The sequence below is a fragment of the Tenrec ecaudatus genome, chromosome 10 (genome assembly GCF_050624435.1).
Source record: "Tenrec ecaudatus isolate mTenEca1 chromosome 10, mTenEca1.hap1, whole genome shotgun sequence".
In the NCBI taxonomy this organism is placed as follows: Eukaryota; Metazoa; Chordata; class Mammalia; order Afrosoricida; family Tenrecidae; genus Tenrec; species Tenrec ecaudatus.
In genome coordinates, this window is record NC_134539.1 from 137,105,970 (window position 1) to 137,125,878 (window position 19,909).

The window sequence follows — 19,909 nt, forward strand, 5'->3', positions numbered from 1 at the left end:
TGCACTGTTTTACATCCTAACTCAAATCTTCATAAAATGTACTCCTTCCAGACAGCTGGTTCAACTTTAGAATCCTAGACCCTACCCACCACTGGCCTCCCCTGGGTTTTAGCCAGGGTCCCACATGAGCCCCTCAAATGTTCAGAGCAACCCTAACGACAGGGTAGAATGGTCCCTGTGAGTTTTCAGGCCTGTAACTCTTTACAGAAATAGAAAGCCTCATCTTCATCCCTGGGAGCAGCTGGTGGTTTTGAACTGCTGAACATGCAGCTAGCAACCCAAAGCTTATCCACTGTGCCACCTCCTTCATGCTCGCCAGGGACCTGAAGCAACACCTGAGGCATTTATCATCGCCAAGATTTCTCCCTGAAAATGTGAAACCAAATGCCCATCGAATGCTCCAAAGTGCAACTACAATGCCATCTTACCTCCGTCACCGGAGAACCGTTCTAGACAAACAACACTCATATTTTTCTCACAAAGCTCACACTTGTAAATGCATTTTAAAATATGTTTTAAAAACATTATGGGAAGTACGAGTCTCTTTGGCACATGGGTGAATTTTCATTCACTTCACACGAGGTAGGGTGGCGCCCCTGGAAGGTAGAATGCTTGGCTACACTGCCGACAGCCCCAGTCATGCCCTGACTGCCACCACGTCTGATGCCGTAGTTCTGTGGGGGGGACCCAGGAGACTGCAATTTTAACCAACATCAGTCAGTTCCTGTGGGAGGGAACCGTTCCATCAACAGCTAGGGACATACTGCTTCGGCTCACGCGTAGCTATTGAAGAAACTTGGAGAAGAGGTGAGTTCTCATCAGAATTAGGATTGAGCAAAGTAAGAATTGAGGAGCTCTGGGTTTAAGTTATCTTCAAGGAGCGCTGTGTTTAAGAATAGCAGGTACCCTAGAATCAAAATCTGTGTTGTCCCTGAGAAACCAGCCCTGGAGAGTGTCCTGTACACTTCCTGGAGGGCTTGTCAATATTTTTTATCTGATTGTTTTAAAAGCCCACCACCGAAGGGAAAAAAATCATCATTAAAAGAAAGAAATAAAACCCCACTACCTACTGAGCAGGTCCCTGAGAACCACATCTCCAATAAGGGTCTAATATCCAATAATAGTTTGTACAACTTAACAACAGAAAGACCTGCCAATTCAATTTCTAAAAATAGGCAAAGAAATGGAGCAGACCTTTCACCAAAGAGCATATTAAATGGCTAACGGGCACGTGGAAACAGTGCCCAAGGGGACAGCTCCGTTTCCAAGGCCGTGACCTTGCTTTGCAGGTTTTCTGGGCGGGTTTGAACCATCAGTCTTCGCCAGTAGTCCAGTGCTTCACTTCCTGCGCCGCCGGGGACTTGGGTTGTTGTGAGCCCACCCATCGGGGCCACGTCCAACACCCACACCCTGCCGGTCCTGCGCCAGCCTCACAATGGCTCTTGTGTTTGAGGCCATGGTGGGGAGGAGAGGCCACGCAAAATAAAGCCGGGATGCCGCTTCCCTCGCCCCAGAGCACCAGCGATCAAGAACAACAACAAATAGACAACAACGGGTGTCGGCGAGGTTAGGGGGACACGGGAACCCTCCTCCACTGCGGGCGGGACTGGAAAGTGGGGCGGCCACTCTATGAAACAGTCGGGGGTGGTCCTCAAATCGCTGAACACAGAGCCAGCGTGGGACCCAGCCGCGCCAACCCCGGGTGTACACACCGACAAGAAGGTTCAAACAACTGACGTGTGCACCCGCAGGCACACGAGTTCCCTAAAGCTGGCTCCTACAGCCAAGCGTGGACTGTAGCCTGAAGTCCGCGTGAGGGCCACAACCCGGACGAACCTGGAGCCCAGCATGTGGAGCAAAAGCGGCCAGGTGGACACAGACAGATACTGTGGGATCTCACTCGTATGGCATAAGCGGATACATAGAAACCCAAAGGAGCCCTGGTGGCACTGTGGGTTAAGTGTCTGGCTGCTAACTGCCAGGCTGACGGTTCAAACCCACCTGTTGGGGACCAGCCTCCAAACCGACAGGGTCCTTCGGAGCGGTTGTGTCATCGAAAGGAAAGAAAGAGAGGCCAGCAGACAAGGCATGCGAAGGCTCAGCTCTTCATGGAGTCTAGAGCCAGAGAGAGTGTGTCTGCTCTAACGGGCTTATATCAGCATCACGGGCACGCAGGCCACATCAGTCACATCAGTCACAAACAGGAAGGGCATGTACTAGAGGCCCTATGCATGAATAGGAGGGGAGGCATGCACTTGACAGGAAGGCACATAGCGAACAAGGTGAGCAGGTTCTAGAGTTAAGATGGAGGCTTAACCTTGACCACAGGTGTCCCTGAGCTCTTCCCCGGGGGAATAATGCAGGATCCTTATCAGAAGGGACTGTGCCCAACTTAATGTGGGGCGGACAATGGGATCTGGCTTTTCGGCAGGAGAATGAGACTGGGATCCATCCCCAACTCACAGTGTGAAGGCCTTCCTCCACCAGCCTGTCTCCCGGACTCTGGATGATGCGCATAGAGAATTTGCCCACATGCATTTCCTCCCGGGTTCCCAGTTGAGAAAGATTTCCCATCTCAGAAACCCTGCGTAGATAGGGTTGCTATGAATCAGAATCAAGTCGACGGAGGTGAGTTTATAGAAACCAGAGATTCTTAGTTACCAGGGGTCAGAGGGTAGAGAAAAGAGTTTTTGCTTGGGGAGATATTGAGTTTATGTCCCTGGTAGTAGAATAATTTGAAAAAGGTAACTGAGCCTAGCTGCATGCCATGAAGACTGTAATTAATTTTACTGTCGATTGTTGCGTTGGTGTGTGTCTTGGGTATATTGCCACCACAACACACGACTTACGAAGCCCCAGGGGTTAGCGAAGGTGTTCCTGGAACAAAGTTCCAGGCAGCAATGGTGCCTCCTTCATGGTCTGGCTTCAAAATCAATCAATACATTTAAAGCTTCCCCTTTCAAAGGGAGTGGGTGCTGGTGGGGTGGGTGGGCAGAGGACATGCTGGCCGTGCGCTGACTCACTCGGTCCACAGCCACTATCACCAGCCATCGCCCAGCCATCGCCCAGCCACGGCCGCCCGGATCACGGCGCAGTTTAAATTGTCGTTAGTCTCAGCCCTTCACGGGCAATTTGCACCCATCGTGGACCACTGGCTAAAGCCGGGGAGACAGAGCGCACGGAGGTTGAACCGTAAGCGAACGCGGAGCAAATAGATGACAGTCATCCTGTGTGGTCAGGTCACCGATTCTCACTCCATCTCTGTGCAGTGACAGGAGACAAGCAGGAGAGCGCCGCGTGCGGAAACCAGGACTCACCTGGTCTCGTCTTGGAAGAAATGCAACCAGAGCGCTGCTCAGAAGCCAGGAGGACCAGGCTGTGCTGGCTCCACTCTGCGCACAGATGGGGCAGGACACGGTGTCAGTGCAGGCAAGAAGCCGTCTGCGTGCGCTGGCCTGACCCTTAGCTGCAGCAATGCACCCAAGCGCAGGCGCGGTCAGTATTCGTAAGGACCCCATGAGCTGGAGCCGAGTCGGCCACGCAGACAAGAACCACCTTGGGGAGCTTTGCGGCTCATCCTGGGTCCTTAACCGGCAGCATCAGCTTCACCTGAGCGAGCGCTTCTCGTTAGCCGCCTTGACTCGGTTCCAAGTCATGAAGACGCCATGATGTCAGAGTCAAGGAGACCTAACTGGCCTCCACAGGAGGCAGGGCTAGATCTGTCTCCCTGGGATCCTCTGGGTGGGTTCAAACCTTCAACCTTGTGTCTAGAGATGGAGAGCGTAGCCCTGTGGCACCCAGGGCCTCCAGGGAGCATGCTGTTGGTGGGGGTCATCCAGTCAGCTCCGGCCCATAGCGCCCCTAAGCACACTACAAGGAAACATGCCTTGTGGATGAATGAGCAGCCCTGGTGGGTCATGGTTACACACTGGGCTGCAAGCTGCAAGGTCAGCAGTTCGAATCCAGCCCCTGCACAGAAGAAAGATGAGGTTTTCTCCTCCTGTGAAGAGGTATAGTCAGAAATCCACAGGCGCCATTCCACCCTGTCCCGTGGGGTCGCTGTGACTCGGAGTTTTGCAGAAAGGAAGGAGTCCTGGTAGCTCCTTGGCTGAAGGGCTCAGGTGTGCCTGCACTCGGCAGGAGAGAGGGATGGCAGGCAGCTTCCAGGAAGATGGACAGGCTTGGCAAGCCCAGGGGGCAGGTCTACCCTGTCCTGTAAGGTCACTGTGAGTTGGAATCAATTGGATGGCAGTAGGTTTGGTTTTGGGTTTTTGCATATGAGTGGGCTTAAATTCTTTTCTTTTTTTAAAACATCATTTGGGAAATTATGAAAGTTACTGGATTAAAATTAAAAAGTTTAAATAACCAAAAAGCAAACAAACACCAAGCCCATGGCCGGTGACCTGATTTCTACTCTCCGTGACTCTCCATTTCCGAGACTAAATCTCGATGGGAGCAGACAGTCTCAGCTTTCACCCTCAGAGCAGTGAATCCCTGAGCACCTCCCCCTATCGGGGGAGCCGTCGCCAGAGACTGTATACCCCATCACCACCAGCGCTCCCGAATGGGTGCACGGAGGCTCCACATGTGCTTTGCTTAAGAACAAACCCCCAGGGCATCGAAGCCTGCCTTTTAATACGTCTGTGCTCTCAGAGCTAAACAGGACGGCAGTAGCTCTTTCCAATTTGTCTAATGCCAGGTTTTTGCTTCTAATGACGGATGAATCAAGTTGTGTCTTTTTTCTTTTAAATGGGGGAAAGGAAAACTTGCATTTGAATGGGGTGACCATTGTGACAGATCACGTTGTGTGGCCTCGTGTTCTGGGGCCCAGGGCGAGTTCACTGTCGCTGTTTCTCCCCAAAGGCTGTCATGAGGAGAAGGGCCAGGCGTGGGAGCCTGCACTTGATTGACCTGGACTACGGGAAGGGGAGGGGAGGTGTCACCGTGTTGTAGATGCCCCACGGATCCAGGTTCAAGGGGAAGGTGAAGGCTTCCCTACTTACTGCACCCACAATGCACAGCCCCAGGGACCCATCCGATAACCTTCTCTCTGGGACAAAAGAGTTAAAGGCCTTTTTCTTTCCTTTTCCCCTCCAACCTTTAAAATAATTTTTTTGTCTTAATGATTTCCTAACTGGACATGGACTGTGTCAACTTAGATAGTATGTCTCTTAAAAAAAAAAATCCCTCAGATGCCTTGTCCCTCGAACCTAAATAGCGGTTCGGTTGGTAACCAAAACAAAGAGGAAGAAAAGTGAAATTGAAAATGGACTTGAAGTCTGTAATGGCAGACAAGTTCACCTCGAACAAAACCTTTCCATCTGCCATAATTGGGTTTGCGATGCTCTCTGCCTGGTGCCAAGGCTGTCACATTCCTCTACGGTGGTCAGAGGGGATCGCCCGAAGCTTCATCCATGTGGGAACTGCCAGTGGATTTGGCCTTCCATTGTCATCCATAGCCTTCTGCAAATGGGGTGTTCACAATTTAAGCTCTGACACGAATCCCTCCCTCGGGTTTGGATTTTATTCTTTATCATCCTTGGATCACACTGGCTCGTGTGCTTCTTCTATGTGGACTTAGATGCTTGTTTGAAGACAAGCCTTTAAGACACCAGACATTATTCTTTTCGATAGCCAGGCACCATCTGCTTTCTCCACAGTACTTTGCTCTAGCACCCATGTCTTCAGGGATCTCTTTATGAGAGGGACATCAAGCAGGGCCATGTCATAAGAACAATTTTTTTCTTAGATTGAGGCTAGAAATAAGTGCAAACCCAAAATCCATTCACATACCTGTGGTTTATAAACATCTCTGGTTCGTTACCATTGTATGACAATATTATTACCCACCCCCCTTGGGGCATAAGGTAATTAATGGTATTATAATGGCATGAATCCACTGTTGAGAGAAGGGAGTTTCACGGTTACAGAGAAGCTCTGAACTACAATCCACAAACTGTTCAGCTGTGCAGATCAAACCCAAATGACTGAGCACGAGTTGCATTGATCATGGGGTTGATGACGGGGCAGAATGTCCCATAACATGAATCCATAAGGGCAGAACCATGCCCAGCAGAGTAATACATGTCATAGTAAAGCAAGGAAGGCATGAGCATAGCAAATACGTGGTGGTCCTGGCCCACATTTCATTGCGCCCCCTCAACACAAGGAATCATAACCAAAGTCCAGTGACTGCCAAGTCCATAGCCTTGGGGTGGCGGTCATCTGCTTCTTCTCACCGCAGGGAGATTCCAGCTTCAGTCCAAGGGCTACAGGTGAGTTTGAGGTAAAGCCCGGTTCACTTCGTGGGGTTCCACACTGAGTCCTTCCAGTGTTGTGCTCCTTAAAGGACAGAGTCTAAAGTCGCAGTAGTTCATGACATGCAGCCTGCGTCACGGTGTTAGTCCGGGTAGACTAGAGAGACAAATTCATAGACACTCATATGTGTATGGGAAAGAGCTTTAAATAAAGAATAATTGTACATTAAGAAAGCAGCCCAGCCCAGTCCAGATCAAGTCCATAAGTCTAATATTGGCCCATAGGTCCAGTGCCAGTCTGTAAATTCCTCTTCAGACTCACACAACACAGGCAATGACACCGAATCCAGGAAGACCACAGGCCAGCAGGTGCAGAGTCTGGTGGATCCAGTGGTGGTGGTAGAAGCAGCTCAGTGCTGGCAGGGGTTTCCACGTGGTCCCTCCAGGTCCAGGGACTCTGGCTACATCAGCATAGCCCCATCAGGCTCCTCATCAGTAATGTCTCACGGGAGTGTCTCTGGGTCCCGCCTCCAGAGAGCTATTTATCTCCATTGCGCCTCCAAATGAGGTCATCAAGCTGCACCCTGATTGACAGGCTAAACTCCGCCCCTTCGCTCTTAATAGTCTCAAATTGACAACAGGCTATGTAATTACCACAGTCACCAAGGACTGGAAAGAAACTAGGCTTATTCTCCCCCTGGGGTCTATATATAAGTATTGTTAACATTTCCCCCCAATGGAAAGAAGCTCCTCCCCATTTACCCATCAACAGAACTGGAAACATCTCCTGCGGAACATGGGGGCTCCCCTCCCGGCATCCTGACCTGACTTTTCCTAAGGTCCTGAGGTTCCCTTACCACTCTTGTAGAAGTGCCTGATGCTTTGGGAAAGGGCTTCTCCCTCCCCCCCGCCCCTGTGCCGCTTCTTTAAAGAGTGACCCCAGCTGAGTGAGGTGAGGTCTCTTCTATTGAAGTGGTTTTTTTTAAAACATCATTTTATTGGGGGCTCTTACAGCTCTATAACCTTCCATACATCAGTTGCATGAAGCATATTTGTACATATGCTGCCATCATTATATGCTTAACATTTAGTTTCTATTTGAGCCCTTAGTATCAGCTCCTCTTTTTTCCCACGCTCCCCCCTCCCACCCTTGTGATCCCTTGATAAGTTATAAATTATTATTATTTTCATCTCTTAACACAGACCGCTGTCTCCCTTCACCACTGTTTCTGTTGTTTGTCCCCCGGGGTAGGGGTGGGGGTTATGGATCAATCATTTCAATCTATTCCCTGTTCCTCCCCTTCTTGCCTCCCCCTACCCTCCTGGTATTGTTACTCCCATTTCTAGGGGTTTATCTGACCTGGAGTCCATGTGTGATGAGCTCTTATCTGTACCAGTGCACATGCTCCAGTCTAGCCCTCAGCGAGAAGCAGCACTGGGGTCATGGTAGTGGGGGGTGAGGAAGCCTCAAGGAACCAGAGGAATATAGTGTGTGTCTCATCAATGCTATACTGCTCCCTGGTTGACTCATCCCTTCCTTGTGACCCTTCTTTGAGGGGATGTCCCATTGTCTACAGATGGGCTTTGGGTTTCTGCTCCAAACCCCCTCATTCTCAACAATATGTTTTGTTTGCTTGCTTGTTTGTTTGGGGTCTTCTGATCCCGGTTACCCGATTCTGTTGACACCTCATGATCACACAGAGTGGTGTGCTTCTTCCATGTAGACTTATTGCTTTTCTGCTAGATGGCTGCTTTTTTACCTTCAAGCCTTTAAGACCCCAGACACTGTATCTTTTGATAGCCAGCTTTCTTCACCACATTTGCTTGTGCACCCATTTTTTTCTTCAGCAATTGTGTCGGGAGGGTGAGCATCACAGAATGTCAGGTTGTTAGAACAAAGTGTTCTTGGGTTGAGGGAGTACATGAGCAGAGGCCCAAAGTCCGTCCACATCCTCAATCTATTGCCATATAAATATATGCACATAGGCCAATACCTCTATTTGTATGAATTAATATATTTGCATGTGTACACACCTATGCTTACACCTCTATCCATAGCTTTGCTTCCTAGATCTTTCCTCTGCTTCCTTTTAACTTTCTCCTGGCCCACCATCACCCTTGCCTTCTTCTGCCTCTTAGTAATTCCTCTCAGCTAGATCGCTGCTGCTCCAACACCCCCAGGCTCTCTACATCCTCCTCATTGTTGACTTTAATTCCCTAGTTGTTCCCTGTCTTTGGTGTTGTTTGCTCACCGCTCCCACCCCCACCTCCCCTTCCCTCACATCCCTCCGAACGTCACTGCTGTTACTCTCTCCTCAGGTGGCTTCCCGTGCCTGCCTCTTAATTTTCTCATCTAACAACAGGTGCGCGGGGTGGGTGATTCTACCTGGGCGCCATCCTGACTTTCTCCTCCAAACCTGCAAATGTCTAGACGTGGTTTTTACAAGGTTTCTATAAGGGGGTGGTTCATGGAAGCAAAGCAGGCCCTCTACCTCTTGGGGTGAGCAGTTTACATGAGAGCAGGAGCCTGCCACTCAGAGTGAAGAGCTTCTTGGTCAATATCGTGTCCCCAGGGTCACTGCAACCTGCCACAAAGTGGGCACCTGGAAATTTTGTGTTGACTAAGTGGGTGAACGAGTTAAAAACAGAAAGCAGCTGGTGTCTAAGCAGGAAGGGGGGCCCAGGAAGAAGGGCCGTGGTGGAGGGGCTGACACCACGCCTCGCCAGAGCTCCAGGACAGGAGGAAAGGACCGTGGCCACAGATAGGTGGTCCCGACAGAGACAAGGAGGCTGACATTAGATGACCTTGGGAAGGAGGAGAGATGAGTCCCAGGGTTGCCAGGCGACAGCCTGGTGACAGAACCGTGAATGTGCATGGGCGCCAGCAGCCACCGTCAGGAGCTTTTTTGCAGGTGTCTACAGGGAAGGGGAAGGGAGGGGGAAGGCGTCCTTGTCTACCCTGGCTTGGGATCAGCCTGGCACATTCAGAAGCAGGACAGGGACCGCTGCATTTGAGGTGCTTCAGGAATAAGTGGAGGGACAAACCTGGGCGCCAGATGCGGGAAGAGTGAGACCAGCTGGGGTGGGCACGCCAGGAGGGCCTGCAAGGAGGGATGGGGGGGGGGGTGTCACACAGAAGGTGCCCACAGCGGTGGGCTGAGAGGAGACAGCAGTCCCCAGGGTCCAAGAAGAGGAGCAGGTGTCAGGAGCTCCCAACACGGGCAAAACCGGAAGCCGTGCCCAGCCAAGTCAATCTCATCAAGATAAATAGTTCATGACATCATTCTTTAAAACGAGCAAGGAAATTCATTTTCACACCAAAGACTGTGGTGGGGGGCGGGGAGGAGGGAACAGGAGGAAAGGAAAAGGTGGGGGCAGGGGGCGGGGGGAGAAGAAGTGCATCCCGGGAGGATCTGCCGGGTGGCCGTCCCTGGTCGGATGCCACAGCTGTGTCTGTGTAGCACGCCTCCCTTGGTGTGTGTGATGCTCCACAAATAAATGGCATGGGGCGGGGTGGGGAGGTGGGGGGGGAGGCGGTAAAGCCCTGGAAAACGCAGCCATCTGAAGCCAGCATGGCGTCTGCACGATCAAGTCCCCGCTTCTTGAAATGTGCAAAGAGCGTCCTGAATTTGGTCACAGACACTCAGGGCTGACGCCTGTCCTGGGACCTGATGAGCTATGGAGGCCACACGGTGCCCAGGCCAAACAGGCTGGGCCGAGCCCTGTCTGCAATCAGCCAGAGGCAGCCAGGGAGACCAGAACCTGGGAACCGACTTCCTTGGCGCAGTGCCCAGGCCAGGGAGACTGTGGACAGCCACGCGGACCTGAGCACGTCCTCAGTCAGGTGTCACTGTCAGTCCCCAGTCCCGTCCCACGCTGCGAGGCCCTGGTTGCTGGGAGCCAGATGACGGTCACCGCTGGGCATTCGCGTTTCCATCATCAAGAGCTCATTAGGAAGCTGCCGCCCTGGCAGTGTTTGCAGTTCACCCACAGTGACCTGTTTCCAAAAGCCCAGCCCCGGTGAGCTTCCTTTGACCACACACTTGCCGAAGTCATCTGCAGCTGCTATAAGCGAAACACCGAAAGGGGGTGGCTTTGACGGACAGAAATGTATTCTCTCACAGTTTAGGACACCAGCTCGAGTGGACAGCTTTCCTCCTCTGTTGGAGCTGGGGGAAGACCCTTGTCCCCTTGCAGCGTCTGTGAGCCTGGGTGCTCCTTGAAAATCACCAAGTGTCTTGGCCTCAGTCATCTCCTGGGTCTAGAAGGTTCTCAGCCCAGGGACCCTCAACCTAAAAGACCCAGTCTTTATTCCACAATACCAGCCCCGTACAAACCGTCTGCACCACCCCAAAACCAAACTCCCTGTCCTCCAGTCGGTTCGGACTCACAGTGACCGTACAGGACAGGGTGGAATGGCCCCGTGGGTTTCTGAGACTGTAACTCTTCACGGGGTCAAAAACTCCCTTGTTCTCTCGAGGAGCAGCTGGTGGTTTCAAACCGCTGACCTCTCAGTGAGCCGCCCAACGCCGAGGCTGCTACACCACCAGGGACTCCTTCTGCAAGCCCCCCACCCCTCCATTTCAAAGTCGGTAACCTTCATTCCAGCTGCAAGGTCCCCTTTGCCACGTGGTGCCTGTTGCCTATCCAGAGAGCCAGCCCGGTGGGGTAGTGGTGACACTTTGGGCTGTGATCCGCAAGGTCCCCAGTTCCAAACCACCGGGCCCTCTGGGGGAGAAAGGCGAGGCTTTTTCCTCCTGTAAAGAGTGACCGTCCCGGAAACCCACAGGGGCAGTTCTACCCTGTTCTGTAGGGTCGCCGTGAGTCAAGTGGACCGGGTCGTAGTGAATGTTGTGTCGTTGATTGAGCCATGTATTCATGGGCTCCAGGGACTGGGGTGTGGACTGCAGCCATGGTGTCCTACTGCCTACCACCCTGCTCTGAGCAGAAGAGGCAGACGCGAGGCCCGCGGTTCACTTTTATCATCTGTGCCACGGGGACCTACTAGCATGGCTGTGCTCCGGTCTTGGGAAAGAGCAGCTTCATTCACACGGATAAAGGGCTAATCGGCAGCTGGCACACGGCACTGTTAGGATAAGCGGGACAGAAGCACAGCCAGGGGACGGGCCTGAGCTACACTGCAGGATCTAATCACCAACTCACCAGGCCCAGAAACTGCCTTTTTCTGCCCGCTCAGCCAATCAGTGCTGTGGGCAAGCTTCAAACTCTGACCCTCTCTGATTGGGGCTGACCTCCCCAGCTCCCATAGGCCTCTTCCTGGCACCTCTGTTGGTGGCATCGCAGGACAGGCATCCCTCTGAGCCGCAGCCTAGGGGAGGGAGACGCTTGGATTCGAAGAACAATGAAACACTCTTTTGGGTGTGCTCAGATCTTGTCCCATTTTCCTCCCTGCAGCCTGGTGGGCGGCAACCATTTCCCTGAGACCCAGAGGGACTAAGGGAGGGGGAGGGCACCCAGCCAAAAAAGGGGGGGAAACTTTATGCACCTCACCTTCACAAGACCGGTTTCTTGGAGGAGGAAGCAGGGGCAAGACAACCCTGCCTTTTTCCAGCAAAAACTGTCCACCCCCAAGAGATTCCTGTTTTGTGGGCAAGAACTGTCCCTGTCGAATGAAGGGGGAGTGCAGAGTGGAGACCCAAGGCCCGTTTATCGGCCACTAGAGATCCCCTCGCAGAGGGGTCAAGGGGAGGAGATGAGTCAGTCAGGGTACGATGTAGCACTGATGAAGACCAGAACTTTCCTCCAGTTCCTAAATGCTTCCTCCCCCCCCAACTACCATGGTCTTAATTCTACCTTGCAGGACTGGATAGGGCAGAGGTTGTACACTGGTGTAGATAGGAGATGGAGGCACAGGGAAGCCAGGGAGGATGATACCTTCAGGATCAGGGGTGTGAGGGGTGATACTGGGAGAGTAGAGGGTGAGTGGGTTGGAAAGGGGAAACCGATTACAAGGATCTACATGTGACCTCCTCCCTGGGGGATGGACAACAGAAAAGGGGGTGAAGGGAGACGCTGGATAGGGCAAGAGATGACAAAATAATAATTTATAAATTATCAAGTGTTCATGAGGGAGGGCGGGCGGGGAGGGAATGGAACAAAGAGGACCTGATGCAAAGGGCTTAAGTGGAGAGCAAATGCTTTGAAAATGATGAGGGCAAAGAATGTACAGATGTACTTTATATAATTGATGTATGTATATGTATGGATTGTGATAAGAGTTGTTTGAGCCCCTAATAAAATGTTTAAAAAAAAACAAACTGTCCCTGTCCTCTGCGCAAGACACCTGCCAGTGCCTGCCCAGAGCAGCCTTCGCCGTCTGCAGAAGGGAGGTCTGCAATTCTCCTTGTGGGCATGGCAACTCCCACCCCACATGCCACCAGCCTGCGGAAGGACCACCTGGGAGCCTAAACCCCACCACCGGCAGCATGGAATCCTGAGCTCCAGGCGAGCCAAGACCTCACTGGGGGCTGTCACTTCTCATCACCATGGCAACAGGAGCATCCCTACCCCCCCTAGTGTGAGCAGAGCTTCGCCCCACCCCAGGCCTGTCCCCAGACCCCCTCAAAGTCCCTTCCACCTTTGCGAGCCGGGGATTCCATTAAGGATCACGAGCCTGTGCTTACATGGGTTCGTTCACTTGTTTCCTGCCTTTTCGTTGGTCTGTCTGCTGAGTCACCGAGCGAGAGCGGATTTGAGTGGTTCTTCACAGAACATCCGCTGCCTGTCGCCATGGATACCCTGCAGCCCGCTTCCTGGGTACCACTGCCCCTCATCCCACCGCCAAGGGGCATGCAAACTCCCCCGGATGAGAGGGGGCCTTCGTGACGTACGAACGAGAGCCAAATGTCTGGTATCAACTGCGGAAAAAGTAAAAATAAAAATGGCCGAGAGCCGGTTGCACCCACCCAGACCAGCTGGAAGCAGCAAATGGTCAGAGAAATCAGCCAGGAGACCATCTTACTTTCTGACCCCCTCTGGGGAAGCTTTTCGTGGACTGACTATTTTAAGATGCATTTGGGGGTTGGGAAGTTGTGGACTGGGTGAGGCCCACTCAGGCTCCTTTTGAAAACAAAATCACAGACTTGAATGTGGGATTGGCAAGGGGTTGGCTCTGGGGTGGCAGTAGGGGCTGGCAGGAGGTGGGAGCAGACCTGGGGAGAGGGAGGGGAAGCTGCAGGCCCAATAGAGCCCAGCCCAGCTGGCCCAAGGAGAGGGGGCCGCAGGCCAAAGTAAGAGGAGGGCGGAGGTGGTCCAGAGGGCCAGCAGGATGTGAAGGGCTAAGTCATCAGCCCATGGCCCATTGCTCCTGATAACCACGGCACACTGTGTTTGCAGAGGGGACAGGGGATCCATACATCACCCCCATTCACGTGGCCCCTGCTCTCCAAACATCCATGTTTGGCAAATATGCCTCTTTGGAATCTAGGGTCACCTACCCCATCTACCTCATACCCGCTCCCCAGGGGGGCACAGGGTGGGGGCGAGCATTTGGGGCACTGTCCCTAAGACTTGATGGGGGCACTTCCCCTGCCTGCCCTTCAGGCCCAGCTGAAGGTCTGTCCCCCATCTCGCTCCGGCCCTTCACCAAGACGGTCCCCACCCCTTCCTCTCCTCCCCCCACGTCCCTGCTGACTGACTGATGGGCACTAAATGACAGGGTGGGGCAAGGCGGGCGGGTGGCACCTGTGCCCCATCTCCGTTCCTCCTGGGGGCGGGGGGTGTGTGAGACCGGGTCCCATGGGCTTTATAAGGCTGGGCTGGAGCTTCCCATGAGCAGAGCCCCGACACCCAGCTGCTGCACCACCTACTACCCACCTCTGAAGGTGAGAGAACCCTGGGGGGGGGGGCGTCCAAAGAGGATTGGCAGAACCCCACTGCCCCCATCAAGGGACCAGACCACTGGCTCACGCCTCTGGGAATCTTCCCTTATTTCTGGGCAGAACTAGGGTCTGGGATCCACCCTGAGCACCCAGCCCTCTGACCTGCCCTGCTGCTCTGGCTAGAGCCCTGTCCGGCCCCCCTCACGGAGGTGAGGGCCACAAGGACTAGTGTCTTCATCTCTCTGATGGGAAAACAGAGGCAGAGCTGAGACTGGACCCCATGGTTCCTGAACCCCAATCCGACTCTTTTTAAAAGCTTTCCCCCATGATGGAAATGTCCCCCAGCAATGCGGTCCAATATGACAAGTCACTTGGAACGTGGCTTGTCTAGCTCTTCTCATCGAGCCTGAGGTTAGGAGTTCTGGGTCAGGGTCCTGGCTTGGCGGAGGTCTTTCCAAGGATGGAGGTAGCATCCTTTCTGGTCTCTGGGTTTCCAGCTGTCCCAGGCATCCGTTCACTTGGGGTGCCTCTCCCTTCCGTCTCTCGGTCTCTGTGTCCCTCCACTCAGAGATCAGGACCACTCTGCTCTGGCAGGAGGAGTCCTGGTGCCGCAGCGGGTCAGACGCTGGGCTGCTGATCAAAGGTCGGTAGTTCAAACCCACCAGCGGCTCCGTGGAGAGACGTGAGATCGCCCACACTGGTGACGCTAACCCTCTCCTGCCGTCCAACTGATGCCGCCACAGCCACCAGGAGGGAGGGCTGAGCAGAGCCGCCCCAGAGGGTTTCTGAGACAGTCACTCTACCGGAGCAGAAAACCCACCCTTCTCCCCGGGAGCTGACAGGTGGTTTCAAACTGCCAGCTTTACAGACGGCAGCCCAGCGAGTACCCGCTGTACCCACTGCACTCAGAGTCTTAGAGCAGCGGTTCCCAACCTGCGGGTCGAGACCCCTTGGGGGTCCAACGACTCTTTCCCAGGGGGTGCCCGATTCATCACAGTCGCAAAATGGCAGTGATGAAGTAGCAAGGAAAAGCATGTTATGGTTGGCGGCGGGGGGGGGGGCGGGGGGAGGGTGTCACCACCCCATGAGGAGCTGTAGGAAAGGGTCTGGGCATGAGGACGGCGGAGACCCACTGCGCTCTCCCCTGAGCGGGGGTGGGGGGTCCCTGGCAGTTGTAATAGACTGGACTGCTGGACTGGATGGCAGGGGTTTCAGTGTAACCCGACCTCAGGTGATCCGATGCCCCCTTCAGGGACCTTGTTTCCAAGCCGGTTCCCAGGGGTAAGCACTCCAGCAGGAATGCCAAAGGGCCGGCCAAGAGAAGTGTGGAAACCAGGGGGCCAGGCGTCCTTTCCTGCTGGTCTCAGGAGACACGTGTGGGGGACGCCTCCAGAGATCGAGAGGCTTGATGTTGGGGGGCTGACTTCTCTGTTCTCTTCCTTCACGGCCTTCCTCGAGGCCACTCCGCCTGGTCTTTCCCGGTTTTATTCAAGAGCGAACAGAGGGTGACCTTGGGCTTGTGTCGGGCACGGGAGGGGCGCTGGGCAGGATCTGCATGCACAAACATCCTGGCGAGCTTGTTGGGAGTCAAAGCGTGGTAAACACTGAGCTCCCTAAACAGGGAAGCATCGCTGAGAAGGTGCCTCCTGGGGAAGCCCTCGCTGCTTCTGAAAGATGGCGACCGAGAAGGCGGGCAGCTCCGTTCTGCCCTGAACAGAGCGTGGGCTAAGGGGCGATAAGAGCCCAGAGCGTCGAATCCAGGGAGCAGAGAAGCACCTGAACTTTACGTTCAATGGATCAGTTTGCACCTACAGTGTGGCTTCTCCAACCTCGATTCACCCTGATAAACAGCTGCACACAGTGACAGGGCTTTAAACAGAAACGGCCATCCTGGGCTAGTTCCCTCTCTCGCTCTTCCATAATTGAAAGAGAACCTTTATTATATCCTAAAAGGGACAAAGACACGGATCCATCATGCGGATCAGGGAGGTCCTTAGCCCGAGGTCAACCTGAAGGTTATTTCTCTAAACTCAGTGTTGTCAGAGACAAAGTTTCTCCCAGGTGGTGGCGACCTAGCCACACAGAGATGAGGTCTCCAAGGGGGCGTGTTTGGTGTGTGTGTGTGTGTGTTCCTTTAGGAATTTCTATTGAACCCTTTACCTTCAATGACAAGGTGACAGAGGCTTGGATATGGCCTCTGGTTCCGCAAAAACACTCTGGAAGGCATGCCTCTTCGGCTCTTCATCCCTCCAAGAGAGGCGGCCACTCTGATGGGGACGGTGGAGAAGGGGGGTGCGAAGCTTGGGCTGGCAGGCACCGGACCAATGGGGGCCCCAGAGTTAACTCTGCAGAGAAGCAGAGGGACCCGGAGCGCAGCCAGCCCTTCCACTCCACTCTCCCCTCTGCAGAGAAGATGCAGCGCCTGCGTGTGTACCTGCTCATCTCCGCCCTGGCTCTGGCCGCCTTCTCCGAAGCGTCTAGGAAGTCCCCTTCCCTGGTGCACGATCAACCCTCAGGTCCAGGGGCCAACCAGGGCCTGGAGTCGCTCTGGCCGGACCAGCTGGGCCCAGCCCCTCGCCACCAGCGGCAGCTGTGGCCCCAAGACCCCTCACACCGTGTGGGAGGTAGGAATGACTGACAGCTGGCCCTGCTGCCCTGGTTTCACCAAGCTCCCAGCAGGCTGGTGCTAGCCTCTGCCCCGAGGGGCTAGGTGCCCCTCCCCCATGCCCACTTCCTCTCCCACCCACCCCAGGCCCACCTCTGACCCTCCTCCTTGCCCCACTCCTCAGACCTGTCCAAGAAGCAGGGGCCGTGGATGGAGGAGGAAGAGGCGTACGGGTGGATGGACTTTGGTCGCCGCAGTGCTGAGGAAGGGGACCAGCAGCCCTAGAGCCAGCCGCCCAGCCCAGTCCAGTTTCATGATAAAGAAATAAAACTCTCAAAAGGAAGTCGCTCCCAAGGATCGTTCTTATTAAGTTCCGTGGGGCAGGGGGGCAGGAGGCAAGGATGGGTCTTTGGTGGGGGTGAGGCATGGAGGAGGGCTGGGCATCCCCTAGTGGAGGGACCGTGGGACATTCCTTTCTGTGTCCCCAGAGCCTCGCCCTGCACAAGAATGAACAGACAGGTGCAGGTGGGACATGATGGGGTGGGGGGTCCTCTCAACCAGAGCAACCTTTAAAAAAGAGAAATTGAAGCGTGTCGTGCTGCCCTGCAAGCTCTCAGCACTTTCCCCAACGCTGAGGGTCACTGCCGCCTGCCCCCCACCCCATCTGTCACCTCCCCCTCTCTCCTCCTGTGACACACACACAGACGGTGCTCAGTGCTGTGTCCCTGCCGGCTCCCTGTTCTCCCCAAGGTCTCAGCTGACAAGCCTCCTTCCGAGAGGCCAGCCTTCCTGCTCCTCACCCTTCACACCCCACCCACCCACCCACGGCTCCCCGTCTCCTCTGAAGCCGAAGCCGCTCCTTCCACTCACCCGCCATCTGCGCTTGTTTTGGTTGCTAGCGGATGCCTCCGTCAGAAGGGAAGCTCTGAGAGGGTGGGGGCCACACAGGCCCTCTTTACTGCTGTACACCCCCCACCTCCACCCCCACCCCCGTGTCAGGAACAATGCCTGGCGCACGGAGCCTACGGGAAACATTTGTTCAACAGACCAGAGAATGGCGAGAGCAGGCGGTGTTGCCCCCGTCTCCACTCCTTGTTCGGGTGCAAGGGGCTGGTCTCCAACCACAGGCCCAGGGAGGGAGGCAGGGCAGGCTGGGGATGCTGGGAGGCTCACGCGTCCCCAAGCAGCCCTGAGATGCCCAGCACAGGGGAGAATTGGAGGATAAGAACGCATAGCAAAAAATAAATTTAAAAAAAAAGAACGCATAGCCCAGCCCTCTCTCCGCCACCACCCCCACCACCTCCTGGAAGGGGCAGCTCACTGTGAGGTGGGTCTCCTCCCAGAGTGGAAGGTGCTCAGGGACCCTCACTCCCGGACTGCGTCTCTGTGGATTGCCGCCCGGGGAACTGCCAGAACTTCCCATCTCTCAGGGGGCTTCCGCGGGGACATAGCCTGAGACCAACGCTGCCTTCCCGACAGCTGCCCTGCTGATGTGGCGGTTACACACGGGGTCACTAACCACACGGTCAGCTGTTTGAACTACCCACTGGCTCCCTGGCAGGAAAATGAGGCTGTCTGCCCCCAGAAGGGTACATAGCCGTGGACACACAAAGGGGCAGTTCTCCTCTGTCCTGTAGGGTCACTGCGTCGGAAAGGACTCGATGGCCGGCGGAAGGGTTTAGGTGACCTCGGGAGCCAGCAAACAAGGAAGAGCAGAAGTGGCCCCTCTCGCTGTCACTCCCAGGGTCACTCCCATCTCAGGAATTCATGCTTCCGGGCCCTATCATTTTAGGTTCTACTGGACTCTAGAGGCTGGTTTTTCAGGGGATCCTGTGGCAGGGGTGGGGGTTCCTGTTTCTATCAGGAATATAGACACGGTTTCCCTAAGCCCAGCACTCCGAGCTGCGAGCTGCCCTAAGTGAAGGCCCATCACCAGCAGGGGTTCTTGGCTCGACCATCGGGAGGAACCAGGGTCACCAGCTCATCATGTGGCCAGGAAGGGGCACATCTAGAACTCAGAGGGGTCCACTGGGGTGCCACCAAGAAAGCCGTGGAGCTTCCTGGGCAGTAGTAATCTGAACAGACAAGTGCAGCAGCCCAGGTCTGACAAGGGCACGGCCACCCAGGGGCCAGACCTTTCCAGAGCAGAAGGGTTCCATTTCCCCACCAGCTACGCAACCGGAAGCAGCGGGAGTGCTGGCCTAGAAGGGGTTCACGAAAGAAGAGGCTCGATGTCATTGATGGCTTCGGGGTCAAGACCAGAGTCTAGGCCTCCATCTCCTGAAGGCCTCCCTGACCCTCTGCTTGACCAAGGGGCGCCCGGCCCGAGCCAGGCACCCTCTGTGGCCTCAGCCGCAAGTGAAAGGTGGCCACTGAGTAAGGGGACTGAAGGAGAATCGGTGCATTTGACTCGAGATGCTGGAGAAACATGCGCGGACCGCGGAAGGGATGAGTGGAGCAGAGCTGGAAGAAGCGCAGCCAGGATGGCGAGACTTCATCTCACTTCCTTTGGACACGTTGGCAGGAGAGGCCAGTCCCTGGAGGAGGCCCGCGTGTTGTGGCCCTCAGAGAGATGGACCGACCCCGAGGCTGCGTCCAAAGGCCTCGGACCCAGGAACAGCAGTGAGTCCGGCCCAGGCACAGGGTCCCAGAGGCTCGGACCCAATTTGGTGGCACCGAACAGCAGCCACTCCACCAACACGCAGTCCCTTCCTAGTGACCGGTCAGGGTTGGTTTATGACACTGGAGAAGAAGCAGCCCCCACAGAGCATCCACAGCCCGGGTCTGTTTGTTCTGGCCCCATCCCTGTGCCCCGCCCAAGGTGCACGAACACATGTACAGTATCACACACACACACACTCCCCGAGAAAGACGGACGGAGGCTGCACCAGGTAGCAAACAACTCCTTTATTTCCTGCACCAGCAGGTAGACAGGAGGCAACAGGACTGAGAAGTACCATGGGAGGTGGGCCAGGTACCGATAGGGGGTCCCGAGCCCCAGGCCCCAACCGCTTATGAGTGAGGGGCAGGAAAGGGAAGCACATCTGGAAGGAGAAACTGAGGGGTAGGGCTAGCTGCACCTGGGTGGGGAGCCTGGGCAATCACTGGCCACCCGCCCTCAGATACTCCCACAATAACTAGGGCCTGAGAAGAAAGGGCAGATAATGGGGAGCCCGGGGTCTGGTCCCTAAACACCAAGAACTTGG

The 19,909-nt window shown here is 54.8% G+C and overlaps 1 protein-coding gene across 1 annotated transcript; it reads left to right on the forward strand.

Annotated features, from left to right (window-relative positions):
• Positions 1-16,511: 16,511 nt before the first annotated feature.
• Positions 16,512-16,988, forward strand: GAST (gastrin). Its single transcript, XM_075559372.1, has 2 exons — positions 16,512-16,722; positions 16,888-16,988. Exons 1-2 carry the CDS (start codon positions 16,512-16,514, stop codon positions 16,986-16,988), a joined length of 312 nt encoding a protein of 103 aa, XP_075415487.1.
• The last annotated feature ends 2,921 nt before the right edge of the window (positions 16,989-19,909 follow it).